The 15,108-nt window shown below is 33.8% G+C and overlaps 1 protein-coding gene across 1 annotated transcript in view; it reads right to left on the bottom strand.

Moving 5' to 3' along the window:
- Nucleotides 1-15,108, bottom strand: part of cntnap3 (contactin associated protein family member 3) — a 108,857-nt gene that overhangs the window by 44,743 nt on the left and 49,006 nt on the right. The window contains exons 6-10 of the mRNA XM_026245851.1: nucleotides 10,274-10,437; nucleotides 8,443-8,580; nucleotides 7,865-8,126; nucleotides 6,267-6,410; nucleotides 4,888-5,059 (exon numbers count right to left, since the gene is read on the bottom strand). Coding sequence (XP_026101636.1) covers nucleotides 4,888-5,059; nucleotides 6,267-6,410; nucleotides 7,865-8,126; nucleotides 8,443-8,580; nucleotides 10,274-10,437 — 880 coding nt within the window. The remainder of the gene's footprint in view (nucleotides 1-4,887; nucleotides 5,060-6,266; nucleotides 6,411-7,864; nucleotides 8,127-8,442; nucleotides 8,581-10,273; nucleotides 10,438-15,108) is intronic.

Here is a 15,108-nt window from a genome sequence, read left to right on the forward strand (position 1 = left end):
CCTGTTTAAGTAATTAAATTAAAATAAAGGGGCGACACATTTACTACTTTGTATAAAATGTGTGTCAGGAAGCGGGTCGGGTACAATATTTTCTTTTTCTTTTTTTGCGGTCCGAGTTGCGGCCGGTTAGTTGAAAACATCGGTCGTTTGCGGGTTGTTTATACATTGAACCGCGCATCACTGATCATCACTGATTTTATCACAGAACAGTAACAATTTTTCATAGTTATAGAGATTAGTTTAAACTCAATAAATATAAACAACGCATTATTCATGCATTTTACTTCTAGGTTTGTATAATAAACTGCTCAAGCAAGCAGCAAAACATTTAAACACAATAATTAGCCTACTTTTCTTATATAATTATATTGAAATATTGAAATTTATAACACCACAGACAGAAACATTCTCGTGCCTTTTGCATTTAAATCTTTATCACAAGCAATCCCACGGGCTATTTCATGCATACTGAGTTTTGTACACTGTTAAAGAGTTGGATTCCCATGCTAAACATGGACAAAGTTTCAAAAATTAAGTTGTACGTTTGAAGGAGTATTTCTGTTCCAAAAATACTACTTCCGGTTAGAGCACAACAGACGTTCACTGATCAGAGGGAGAGCGTGGCGAAATGTCACAAAAGAAGTGTGTTTTTGGTTGCCAGGGCAAGACAACCCTGCACAGATTACCCCCCCCCCCAAAGAAAAAGCAGCATTAAGGGACCAGTGGATGGAGTTTATTTTTACAGAGCATCAACGGAGTTGTGCAAGTGTTTGTGTTTGTTCCCTGCATTTCGAAGATGCTTGTTTTACAAACAAGGCCCAGTTTGACGCCGGATTTGCACATGGTTTATTTCTTAAGGATAATGCAGTCCCAACGAAAAAGGGTCACGATCGTGTGTTGGAACCGCAGGCGGTGAGTAAAACTGCTTCAAATATCTCTGTGTTGTTAACTTAGCTATCAGCCCGTAAGCACATCAAGTAAACAACATGCGATGTTGTCATCAAACTGCACTTTCCACATGTACAGCTTAAAAAAAAAAAAAAAAAAAGTAATTAGTCATTTTCCAAAACCGCTAAGCAAATATATACAGTTTCAGTACATACCACATAGAGACGTCGTTGCTGATGCTGCTCTTGTTAAATTTCAGCCTCAGGATCTGATTCTGGATCATAAATAAACGGCTGAATCTGACTGTTAGCCATGGTTTGTTTTGGATGATGGTTTTTCCCTCACGGTAATGTCACAGCTTCCAAACGCTCTCAACTCAAAAGCCTACTGGCGCGCGTGATTCTTTAGCTCCGCCCACACGTCACGCCTCCAGCCGGTCGTGTTTTTCCGGGAAATATCGGTACAGACTATCTTTCTCTTATGAATATAATAAAACTAAAGACTTTTTGGAGTTATGAAGGATGCAGTACTACTCTATATGTACTCAAGATTAACAGGAGATTGAGTGAAAACGAGCATTTCACCCCCCTTTAATGAACTTTGTTTTTCTGCTTCCATAAAAGTGAACATATATGTTGTTTTCCTCGTTTATCTAAAAGTGCTATTTTTCTTGTTTTAAACCTAGCCAAAAAACCATGTGCTGCGTGTGAAACACAGTAGGCTTTAATTAGTATACATTTATTGTGAAATGACTGCGTTTCCATGTCAATCCATGTTCATTTTTCCCGTGTACAATGTGCTGTCACTTTAATTCAGCGCCTACAGCACAGCAAAAATAGAAATACGTAGCCTACGTAAACGATCGCTACACTGCTGCAGACGATGCACCGCAACCTCGTGCAGCTGGAATCCGTTAATACCATAAACAGTAAAAGAAATGGACACAGCGACCCCACTGGATTCAATGGAGACAAGTGAAGTCAATTAGAAGCACCCATTTCCTGGGGGTCGGGCGTACTGCGCAGACTCAAACTTAGCTTGATGACGTAGATGTCACGTGAGCAACCTGTAAATCTTCTAATCGCTGTGCCAAGAAAAATCTGAAACACCCGCCGAATCTTCCAGAGAAGGCGAGCATGAATAGGAAGACACATTTTGGTAAGTATTCTGATTAATTATCTCCCTTGACTTCATGCCTCCACGTCCCCCCGATAGCCTCATAGACAGGAAAAGAGCTTCTCCTCCTGTCCATACGGTAATTTCTCTACAGTGCGACAGAGAGTCGCTGGTTATGACGCAATCGTTAACCTATTTTTTACTAAATCTGCTTCTACGGGACCATAACGTAAGAAACAAGGTAATGGAGCCTTTTATACATTTTCGTGTTTCTTTACAAATAATTAATGGACAAATGGAGTCTTTAAACGCCTCAGATGTAAAGTTATTTGCTGTCAAAGTGACACCAAAATGAATGGGAGTCAATGGAATGCTAACAGCAGGTGATGTTAATGCTAGCCAATGGCGGCGCCCAGGGGTGCTTCAAAAAAATATGAAACCCTGCCCCCCTGGTTAATAAGCACTGGAGAACGACTGTGTGAAACCGGCGTTATAACGTAACACCAGAGCACTTCTGAGTTTACCCTCACCACGCCTCGCAGTCGCTGCTTAGAAGGGCAACATTTTGCACAGTAATTAAATACACCGGTATGGTGGTATATTCAAAATTATATATAAATGAACACAAATATTTTTATATTTTAAAACTAAGTAAAGTAAAAAAATATATATATATTTTCAATAAATCTAAATTAGTTTAAATAATAAAAAATATATTTTTCTAATTAAAAATAAATGTGCAATATTTTAAAATAATTTTAACATGTAAAATAACAATTCTCCTTAACAAGCCATGCAATTTAAGATATATATGTCACAAACGATGCAGAATGATCACTAACTCGATGCTGCAATAGCTGTGCAAACATCACTAAAAGCACAATAAACCGTTTAAACAAATGAACAAACAGCAATCCCAGAAGTCTTCAGTATGACAGACGAAAGAACCTTTCAGAATGTAAACGAGAACCCAGAGGCAACGCATCTACATCTGCATCGAGTCTCACCAAAAACAATATTCACTTGAGATATTCCCCTTCACCCTGAACTGCTCGGTCACAGCGGCGCATTATAGCCCATCAAACACACAGAAGAAAGAAATATCTCTGTCACAAATACAGCCTCGTCTTCAGGAGATTCACTGCAGTCTCAAAGCAAAAGAAGGTCATTTCTGCATCAAGCCAAATGAAGCAAACGTCCAACAGGACAGAAACACAATCACAATCAGTCCTGCAGAGTATACTAAAACCAGCCAACATTGATTCATACAGCATGTGAAACCTTGTGCAGTGATTAAAGAGTCAGCAAAGGCTAGTGAATAAAGGCATATTGTGATATTAATCCAGTTTCAGTCACGTCAAGTCTGCTTTATTGTCAATTCTTCCACATGTACAGTACATACAGTAGAGAGACTGCACAATGTGTGCAATAAACACTGCATACTAGTTACATACTAGCCAGGCCAATATGATAACAGTGTGGACTTGGTCAAACAGCACAACATCCTCCTTTAGACAAAATCTACAGACAGCCTTGTCAATGGAAAATATACAGCTATAGGCTTTAAAAACAAAACAAAGATATTAATATCAGCAATTTCATCTCATCTCCATTGAAAAATCCATATTGTTGAACTACGACTGCAAAAACTGTACAAGCTTTGTCAAATTCATATAAAATGTATATTTGTGCTTTGTAACATCATGTATGCATTATTCTCTATTATTTTAGTTTTGGTTATTTTATGATTATTTTCTAAATGTTTTATGCAACGCAAGTTGAATTGTGTAGATATATAAAAGTAAAAAGCAATTGCATATGTTTTAAAACACAATATAATTAAAATATATATTAATTAAAAACAAAATTGTAAAAGATTTTGTAAGAATAAATAAAAAATAAAACAATCTTTTTAAATACAATGCATAAATTATAATGTACATAAAACTTCTTATATGTTAAAAATTTATTTGTTTAAATGTTAAAATTATTAGTTGTTAACATTGTTAAAATAATTACATTTACCAGCATTAAATAAATAAATTATTAAATTTAAAAAAATGTTATATTTAGTGAGTTTTTCATAATAAAAAGTGATCTTAGTGTAAAAATAGGATACATAGGCATGCATAATTAAATATCCTATATTCTAAACTGGATATTAAATTATTCATGTTAATTTACTTTATTTTTACGCTTTGATAAACACTGAATAATGCACTTAAAAATAAAGAAACCTTGGCTGATACAAAAATATCATGCACGCCTAAGTATTGTAAGTGCCACAGAAATTACACACTTCTGCTTTTAGAAGTACCTAGTCTTTTTCTCATTCTTACAATTATTTTAATATTTTAAAATTAATACAATAAAAAATATATTTTTTTAATTATCTGGAATTGATTTTAAAATGTTTCCACAATGTTAAATAATATTAAACTATATTTTTTGCCATCATTTAAATTTAAATTAATTATTTTTCCAACAGTTTAAAATGTAACAACTCTCCTTAACAAGCTGCACAATTTGAGATCTCATTCATATCACAAACAGTGATGCAAAAAACATTTAATAAATAAACAGAAAGTCCAGAAACTCTGCTGCAAAAACAGCATGCCCTTTAAACTAAACTGTGAACAAAAGTTGCATTTAGAACGGAGCAAAAAGTGAGTCAATGCGATTGATCAGATGGATAAATATTTAAACGAGGTCAGTTTCTCCCTCGGGCTCATCGTCTGTCTTTCAGCCAATCAGTATTCAGTGCCATTTCTCTGGCTAATTAATCTCTCTATTTACATAATCAAGCTGAACACATATATTTAGCGAGGATGAAAATGGAAAGTGGAATGTTTTGCGAGTTCACATAAAAGCGTAATTGCTTACCTGTCGACGATCCCACACATGTCCATCTGTAGATTGCTAAAATTCCCAATCAACATCTGCTGCACTCGGATGAGATCCACTAAAGCTCCGTCCGTCCGGATGAGACGCATGCATCCTTGGAAAACACTGAAGGGGTTTCTGCAGCCGCTGCGGTCTTCTGTGTCTGGACATCCTGTAGACCAAAATACACACACAATAACAGGTTTAAGCTAGGGCAGTGTTATTTAAGTGTCATTGATGTACAGTACTACAGTTTTTATAAATTATTTAAATTTTAGCTAATGTTTAGTTTTAGTAAAATACTTAGTTTTAGTTATCTATTATTATTATTTATTATTATTTTAGTACATCAAGTTGAGCTAAATGGAAATGAGAAATGTTGGCAACTAGCTGAAATAAAATAGGATTGAGTTTTTTTTTTAGTTTTTTTTTCAGTTAACATTTATGAGTAAAAAAAAAAAAAAAAAAAAAAAAAAAAAAAATATATATATATATATATATATATATATATATATATATATATATATATATATATATATATATATATTTAGTTTTAGTTAACTACAAAAATAATTAGCTTTGAGTTAAATAAAAAATACTATATTTTATACATGTCTACATATTTTTTATTAATTTGTATTTCTTTTAGCTGAAATAAATTAGGTTAATTGTTTATAGTTTTTCAGTTTTAGTATTTTTAGTTTACAGTTCATTTTATTTGTTAACTTTAATTTTTTTATGTTAATACATTTTTGATTGTTTTCAGAAAATAAATGTTTATATGTCTATAGTTTTTATTATTTTGTATTAATTTAGTTTATCTGAAATACAATAACTTACATTTTTGACTTTATTTCATTTGAGTTATTTAGACTTTATTTCAGTTATAGATTTCACAATGTTTACTTGTTATTATTATTATTTTTTTTACTCCTGTCCTCTTTTATGTAACACTAACAATGCTAGCTGCAAAAATCATTTGGATTGCACAAATATTTACAAATCACATGAGAAATGTACATGCAATATTTCACACACTGTCATGTCAATGCTTATATGTGGACAACTGTCTCATAACATGATGATCTGATGCATGCTTTACTGCAGCTCAGAGCAGAAACACTGCAGCAGTGACGTCTCTCTCTCTCTCTCTCTCTCTCTCCAGTCACTGAGCTGAAGGCAATTAAGCTTCCGAGAGTTTCAGCCCCAAACTGCTGGAAAGCTAAACCAATGTGCTTTTCTCAGCGGAAGCTGTGTGTTGAGTGACACGACGGATTGATTAACGTGAAGGACTGGGCTCGTGTAGAGGGAAATTACTCGGAGCTAGCATGTTGCTTTCTGTTAGCAGACAGCGATGGATGGCTAAAGGTTGCTCTTACCGCCTAAGAATAGCTGGCTGTCAGGAGCGACGGGGAAGGAAGTGGACGCTGTAGAGCTGTCGGTTCTGTCCAGGGTGACTGCGAGACGGCCTCGACGGACAGCCAGCTCCAGAGAGTGCCACTGACCGTCATTTAAACCAGCACCTGTGGAGAGAGAGAGAGCCAAAAGATCATATTAACATAAACCGCAAGAACAGATTTCTGTCTTAGAGTCTATATGGAATTATATAATAGCAAACTAACAGTGCTTTTTCAGAAATGCATTGTGCATATTGTGTTCAGCATGTATATTTTCTGTATGCATCAACATAAACAGGTGACACGTGCCTAAATGTATTTTGTTTAATCCAACAATGCTTTATTTCTAATGTGTCAAATGAACCTGAAAGCAGCTCTGTCTTGATGCAATATTGGATTGGAATGCCAGAAGTTCACACAAAAATGGATTAAAAATGCATTTTTTTTAATGGAAACAAACGGCAACATAACTAAATAAAAAATATCTAAAAAGAATTTAATACAACTATAAATACAACTAAAAAACAACAGCTCTAATACAGATTATAACTATTTAAACTAAGTTTAATGAAAAAATTATGATAAAAATGTCAAAAACTTATTTTATTATTAATATGTATTTTATATTAAAATTAAAATGAAAAAAGAAAATATAAATATAATTCAATTCAACATATAAACAACTATAATACTTAAATTTACAGTTTAAATTTTAGTTTAGTTCTTCAGTTTAAAGTTTTTTTTATTGTGTATTTCAGTTAATATTTAATTTATACTTTTTATTTTAGTTAAAGTTATTTAAGTAAATAAATTTGAACTAAATGAAAATAAGAAATTATTCAATGCAACTATAGCGGAACAGATTAAAAAAATTTGTTTTGTATTTTATTTCAGCTAGTTGCCAAAGCAAAATTTATTATTTTAATTTTGTTGACGTTTTTAAAGTACTAAAATAACTAAATAAACTGCAACTAAAAACTAGACTCCATATAACTATATAAACTACAAAGACAAAAATTTGAACTAAAAATAAAATAAACAAAATAAAATGCACTATATACACAGTATATGTGTGTTTGTTTGTGTGTGTGTGTGTGTGTGTATGTATATATATATATTAAGTATAATAGTTTATCCATGATACTAAAATAACACTATCTACTGTGTCTAAAATGTATATTTTACTTTATATTTTAAAAAAATATATTATAATATTGATAATAATAATTAAAAAAATAATAATTAAAAATGCAGATGAATATAAAGCTGAAAAATATTTCAAGATCCTGAAAAGTTTGTTTGCATACTGCAATCTGTTTCACCCACTACATATGAAGCATTCTACCTCATATTCAAAGTTAATCAGTGTTCTGCATTCATTGGGTTAATCAATAAAACTATTTTCAGCCAGAAAGTTTCTTTGTGATGTAAATGTTGATAGATATCGCATTGCTCAGAGCAGAAAGGGCCACTGATGTTGACTTTGCTTTACCCTTCACACACAAGAGAGATGGATTCTACTTTGACTGTCAAATAAACTGAAACTATGGGATATATATCCCACAATGCATGATCTGAACCTGTGGTGATGTCCGTCACGATCCGGCCGGTCTTATGGATCTGCAGTCGCGCTCTGGCCTCGCTCAGATAGAGCCACAGCGTTCCCGCGCTATGCTGCAGGTCAAAGGTCATCAGCAGGCCGGCTCTGTTCCACGTCCTGAACTGCAAAGCGACCGATGCACTTTCTCCACCGGAGACCCACGGCAAAGCCAGGAAACTCTCAGGACTGGCGAAGGTCACCGGCACGTCTATGGATTCGGCGCATGTGAAGCTGACGTTCCCCTGCGGGAGACACAAACACTGTAGCACAACCGAGAGCAGGAAGAACGTCTGCTTTATAAATTATGCATTCGCTCTCCTGGCTATTATCTTGAAACCAATGTCACAGCCATTACCACAATGAATTAAAGGGATGGTAATTGGTTTAACCCCCAAAGTCCCAAGACAATGGTTGTAAAACAAGAAGAAACCCTGTATAATGGAGGAAACACAGTAAGGGTCACGGAAACACAACGCTCTCATTATGGAGAAATGAGGATAGCCAGCAGCTGACGGTCAGATCCAGCATCTGCAGACGTGACTGTGTTCACACACTAACCGTGATGGAGAGCTGCTGGTCTTCGGCTCGCTCCATCACGCTGATGTCGTTGTAAAGCACGTTCTCCAAGCAGCCGTGGAAGTTTGTTCTGGAGTGGGTCTTCTGGAGTCCAGCCGCTGACGTTCCACTGAAACTGATCTTGTGAAAGAACGACAGATCCATGTCAGAAATCACACACATTAACAGAGGGATATGAAATTAAGGAGATAAACTCCACTGACAGACTGTTGATTTGCACAGACAATCATTTAAACTCTTTCATGCGCTTGTAAAAATATGCAGAAACTACCTTTACACTAATGACATGCAGTTAAACGATAAAATACTGTGAAAATACTGTGGAAATACAACACACTTTTCTGATATATATATATGGATGGATGGATGGATGGATAGATAGATAGATAACACACACACATACTTAATTATATCAATTTATTAATTTAAATTAATTTCAATTATATGAATATATTATATTTTAATTATTTTTGTTAATTATTGACAAATTAATTATTTATTGGTTAACTAGTGTTACTGTGTGTTCACACCGCAATTAGTAACTATGACTGTAAAGTTCTACAAATTTAGTAAAAAAACAACAAATAAAATAAATAATTATATACATATATAAAATTGAAATGAAATGTATATTGTTAATTTTCTATTATTATTAATATACAGAAGTCAACATTTGAAGTGCATCAAAACTTTCATCAGTGTTGTCTTAAAACCTAAACAAAACCTGTTCTTCAAAACTTTGAAGAACTTTATTGATCCACTTCAAATGATGACAGAAAAATCTTAAAAATCTTATTATTAAATATAATTAAAAACATTTTTTTTTTGCTAGTTTACATGTTAACATGGGAGACAAATTGAATACACAAAATATATAGAGTATGTATTAAAGCTGCAGTAGGTAACTTTTGTAAAAATATATTTTTTATATTTTTATTAAACCTGCCATTATGTCCTGACAGTAGAATATGAGACAGATAATCTGTGAAAAAAATCAAGCTCCTCTGGCTCCTCCCAGTGTCCTATTGCCATTTGCAGAAAGTCATCCGCTCCCGGTAAGAAACAACCAATCAGAGCTGTGGTCCGTAACTTTGTTTGTGTTCAAAATGTAGAAAAATGTATATAATAAGCGAGTACACCATGAATCCATTTTCCAAACCGTGTTTTTAGCCTGTCCTGAATCACTAGGGTACACAAGTGTTTATATTCGGACTATTTTAGATTGCTTCGGGGGTACCGCGGCGGAGTAACCCAGTACCTTTGTGATTCTTCATAGACATAAACAGAGAGAAGTAGTTCCGGCTACAATGTTCTTCCGCAAGACGCAAGCAGTTCTGTTTATTAACCGCTAGAGCGTCAAAAGTTTCCCTACCGCAGCTTTAAGTTTGCTAATATTGTTTGAAATAACTCTTACAATTATGATTTTTAGTAATGAATTACTTATAGTATTTACTATTATTGCTTTTTAATTTTTTATGCACCTTTTATAACTTCTATTTACAGAATATATTAATATATACTTTTAAAATATTGTTATTATTATTACTTTTTTTTACTTAGTTTTGTAATAATTTTTTATGTAAAGCACTATGAATTACTATTGTGCATGAAATGTTCTGTATAAATAAACTTGGCTTTTGTAGTTTACTGTAATATGAGGTATAAGTGTTGATGTGAATATAAATGAACAGTGTAGAAAGACTCGGACAGTGAAATCTAATTCCACAGACATTTCTATTCTAGCTGATTTATGTTGTGTATATAATCGACGTGTTTGAAATGCTTTATTGAGCTGGAGGTCGTCAGCGCTCACCTCCTTTATCTCAGAGAGACTCCAGGACTCAGGCAGCTGGAACTTCTGGGTGTTTTTGTCCACGGTGAAGTTCACCAGTCCTCGAACTCGCTCCACGCTGACGTGATGCCAGTGCTGATCGTCCAGCAGACTGCCAAGAGACACCAGAGGCCACAGACCCTGGCCTGAAACACACACACACACACACACACACACACACACACACACACACACACACACAATCACCATTCACTAACATGCATGTCATGAGGTAACAATGTAGCTTTTTGAAACATTTACTGCACATACAATTTCACACACTATATTTATATACTGTACAAAGTAAGCAGTGTGTAAGTATTCATATACACACTGTTCCATAAAACAATGCATAATTTAAGCAAAAGACGAGAGATTGTAATCAAAAGAAGATTAAATGTTTACAGCCGTAAGACCAGTGTTTGGAATAACGGCGTTTAAAAGAACGGCGTTGGGTAACAACGTTATTTTTTCAGTAACGGGGCAATCTAACTAATTACTTTTCCCGTTGTTAAAACGCAGTTAACGTTACTGGACGTTAAATGCGGTGCGTTACTATGCATTGATTTAATAAACTATGTAATCCGAACACACCCCAAACGCACCCCTGGCTCACACAGCGAGTGAGGATCTGGGTTAATAAAGAGATAAGTGATTATGATTAGCTAAGGCAGAGGTCATGTGTTTCATGGTAGCCAATCAGAGCCAGTGTTTTTACGCCAGCGGCGTCAAACTCACACACACACACACATACATAAACACGCAAACGCGCACGCACGCAACAGCTAAACAAAGATTCGCAGCAGAGATGGCGAGTCAGGAGCAATCCGATGAAAAGTTGGCATTTTCAAGGTGGAGATATAAGCACTACGTCAAATTAATTGTGTTCAAAGGCAAGAATGTGCATGAAATGTGTACATGTAATGTGATACGCATCTACAAAGATATATATTTGACATATAGAAACTTTTTTTTTTTTTTTTTTTTACAGTAACGCAAATTACTTTCCCTGGTAACGAGTTACTTTTATTATAGAGTAATTCAGTTACTAACTCAGTTACTTTTTGGAACAAGTAGTGAGTAACTATAACTAATTACTTTTGTAAAGTAACGTTCCCAACAGTGCATAAGACACATCTTTTATATAAATACGTTTAAGGAAAATAGTTAATAACTATTTTGGAACTGTGTTGGGTTGCCATTTCAGTGACACACACATAATAAATAAAAAAAATATCAAGAAATAATAAGAAAAATAATACAAAATAAATATGTAATAATAATAATAAATATTCTCTCTCTCTCTCTCTCTCTCTCTCTCTCTCTCTCTCTCTCTCTATATATATATATATATATATATATATATCTACCCATTTATAATCATTATTATTATTTGTACATTAATAATTCATTAATATTTAATTACATTTAATTGTAAAATGTATATATTTATTTAAATCATTGAATGTTCTATATATTTTATTATATATATATATATTTCATTTTTAATAATTGTAATATTTCTGTTTAGCTTTACATTTTATTTCACATTTAACACTTTTAACTTAGCTGTATTGTTATAATTTAGTATTCATTTATTATAATTATGTGTGTGTGTGTGTGTGTGTATAAAACAACAAAAATGTAAAGAAATAAAAAATAAAAATTATAAAAATAAAACAAAATAACAAATTACATTATACACACAAATGATTATGTATTATTATGTATAATTATTATAAATATTAATAAAGAGTAATATATCATTATTATGCTTTATTTTACTTATATTTAAAAAAGATATGTAATTTTATAATTTTTTAAGTGATGTTAACTTATATAATGTTTTGGTCATGTGGCTATATTTTTGATACTTGATGCGTGATCAAAATTTCAGGAACACTTTTAAAAAGCTGACAGAAGAGGACAGGCAATTCTCATATTTTCATAGTGAGATGATGACGGATTGACGGTGTATTATTTTTTATTAATCAGGTTGGCTCTTCAAACACTAATATGAGTGTGGCTGTCATGCGAGTGAACAGGACAGATCAAGGCCGGGCTGGTGTTATTCTGCTTCCTAAGAGGAACAAAGATCATGAAATATTAAGCAGTGGAACACTAAGTGTTAAATTACACCAGAGCTGTGATCTTCGTAAAATCAAAGCAGAGCTAGTTCATATTCTGATGGTAACTGACCAGTGCCAGACCGACCGATTGTAGCTGAAGAATAATTGATAGACATGTTGCGTGCCATAAACATAAAATAGATGCATTAATAGTAATAGGTTCATTGTACATGACCACTGACTCACTGGTTTTCATATTTATATAATAAAATATAGTTAAGCAATCTCACACGAGCAAGTCCTGTTTTCCCAAATAATTTATTTTATTTATTATTTTTATTTAAAGCTTGTTTACATACTGTATGTGTGAGTACGGTGTATATTTATTATGTATACACACACACACACACGCACGCACACATACACACACACACGCACACGGGCGTAGGTTTAGGGGGGGGGGGGGGGCGCTAGGTACTAGTCCCAATCAATATTTTGAGATGACTAATTTTTCCCCACCAATATTTAGCAAGCTACTTTGAACTGCTATTTGGATCTTTGCACTGCTATTTGGATCAATTCTAATGACCAGGACAACGACAGTACAAGAAACGCCGTAATTTGATTGGCGGTGGCGTATCTGACAGGCTACACGACTGTGTATATATAAATAACTAGCTAGCCACAAAAATAAACTAGCAGTAGTGACTGACCACCAGGCTTTCAAATGCAGATTCTGTGGAAAATAGTATTACCTGGTGATAGTATTACCCAGATAGAATGCTACGTTAGCAAGCAAGTAACTGAATGTCAATTAGCCTGTAAGTTACCTTAACTTAGAATCTTGCTGTCAACATAAACGTGAGTGTACTGGAGGGTAAATAGTGTTTATAATAGAATAGGTTATTATATATATATTTTTTTTAGATTTGTTTCCTTGTGGCAGAATATTTTTTGTTAGTGTATATACTAATGTACATAATAATTTATCTTAATAAAATGTTTGGTTGTTCAGCATTACACAGTCTCAGATTTTTTTTTTTTTGAGAGTGCACTTTTGAGATTATACAGTTATGCTAAATCCCCATTAAATCACTGGTATAAAATAATTCCGGAGGGGGGGGGGTGGGGGGGTTATGGGCTTTTTAAAAAAGCACAAAGTTAATAGTTTGCTAAATTTTAAATACATTATGGTCAATAGTCTGTTTTACAATATATTGTTTTTAATATATTTATTTTGCTAAAAAAAATTCAGTTTTATAAATTTTCCCCCTTTTACTAAAGTGTTCCCCTTAATATTAACATTTTATTTTACCATAATTTTAAAGGGGTCCTATTATGCTTTTCACTTTTGGAATTTTGGTCAGTGTGTAGTGTGTATGTTTGGGCATTGCTGCCATGTATGTTTCTGACATTGGACAGAAAAAGATACAAACTTAAAATCTCAAAGTCCACTCCAAAAGGGAGATATTTTGTTTTAAAGAACTTTTCAAGAACTACACCGAACAGCTCTTTTGGACTGCAGCACTGTTTTCCGGGGTTTTGTGATGTCCCAAAGCGGTCCATTAGAATATCAGTAAAATAAATCCCGCCTACGGAAATTCTAATGGTTGGGGGATGGGGGAGGGGTGAGGTCGTGGTCAGACACTTGGTTGGTTGAGTTAAAGCAAAGTCCCTTTCAAGGAAAATCCATTCCCTCGCCGCCATCTTTGCAATGCCTCCGGGCAGCTCAAATAAATCCTATCTAAATGAATGAGGGAATCCTGAAATCTCAAAAACTGCTCACTGCACTCGCGATTAAATAACATATTTCAAATCAGCAACAAAATCTGAAATGAACTGCCCCGTCAATGTTGTTTTTTTATGCTCAAATAGCATTTAAAAAGCTTATTATTCAGCCTAGATTATATATATATATATATATATATATATATACTGAATAACTGATGTGCGAATGAATGCTCGTCTTTTAACGAGTTTTTACGTTTTTATATTTCATTTTATTTTATTATTTATAAACTATTTTTTTGGTTATTTTATCAAAAGAAAGTAATTTTCTTTTTTTGAGTAACTTTTTGTAGACTGTTATACTGCGGCACCTTCAGGGTTAATATTTTGACGGTAGTTAATTTTTTCTTTGGTTTCATATTTGCTTTTCTCAGGAGGAAACTTCACTGAATCTCATAACTGTCTGTGTGAAACGGATGGTTTTTTCCTGTGTTTTCTCATCTCATCTCAGTCTGTGGTTGTAAATCTCATGCTGCGTGTCTGTACGAGTTTGACAATTAAATGTACGTGTTCGATTTGCCATTTACGTTTGACTTTGGCATTTGGAAATGTGAAGATTGCAGCAGCAGAGGATGTACTGTTTTCATCAGATTTCATGCTTTTTGTCTGCAAGTAGAATTTGATATCAAGTCTGGGGAAGCTGAAGTTTGCAGTATAATTTATTTGAAGGACATTTAGGGTTTTTTGAGGAACATACAGTAGTGGATTCATTCTGTCGCGATTGTATTTTAAATATTCACGTCATCCCTAACTGAAAACCTGCATAAATTTAGCATGACTGCACTGAGAAGCAGTGGTTCAGAAAATAAACTGTGCCACAGGTCCAATCATCAGACGAGCCCAGCAGCTTATGTGCCGATCTTGTTGTTGTTGTGAAGCAGACAGATGTTAGTCACTGGCAAATACAGGCTTCTGTCTGTGCCGAAAAATACATCTGCAAACAAGCTGTGACATCAAGAT

This window comes from Carassius auratus, unplaced genomic scaffold (genome assembly GCF_003368295.1).
Source record: "Carassius auratus strain Wakin unplaced genomic scaffold, ASM336829v1 scaf_tig00011176, whole genome shotgun sequence".
Classification (NCBI taxonomy): Eukaryota; Metazoa; Chordata; class Actinopteri; order Cypriniformes; family Cyprinidae; genus Carassius; species Carassius auratus.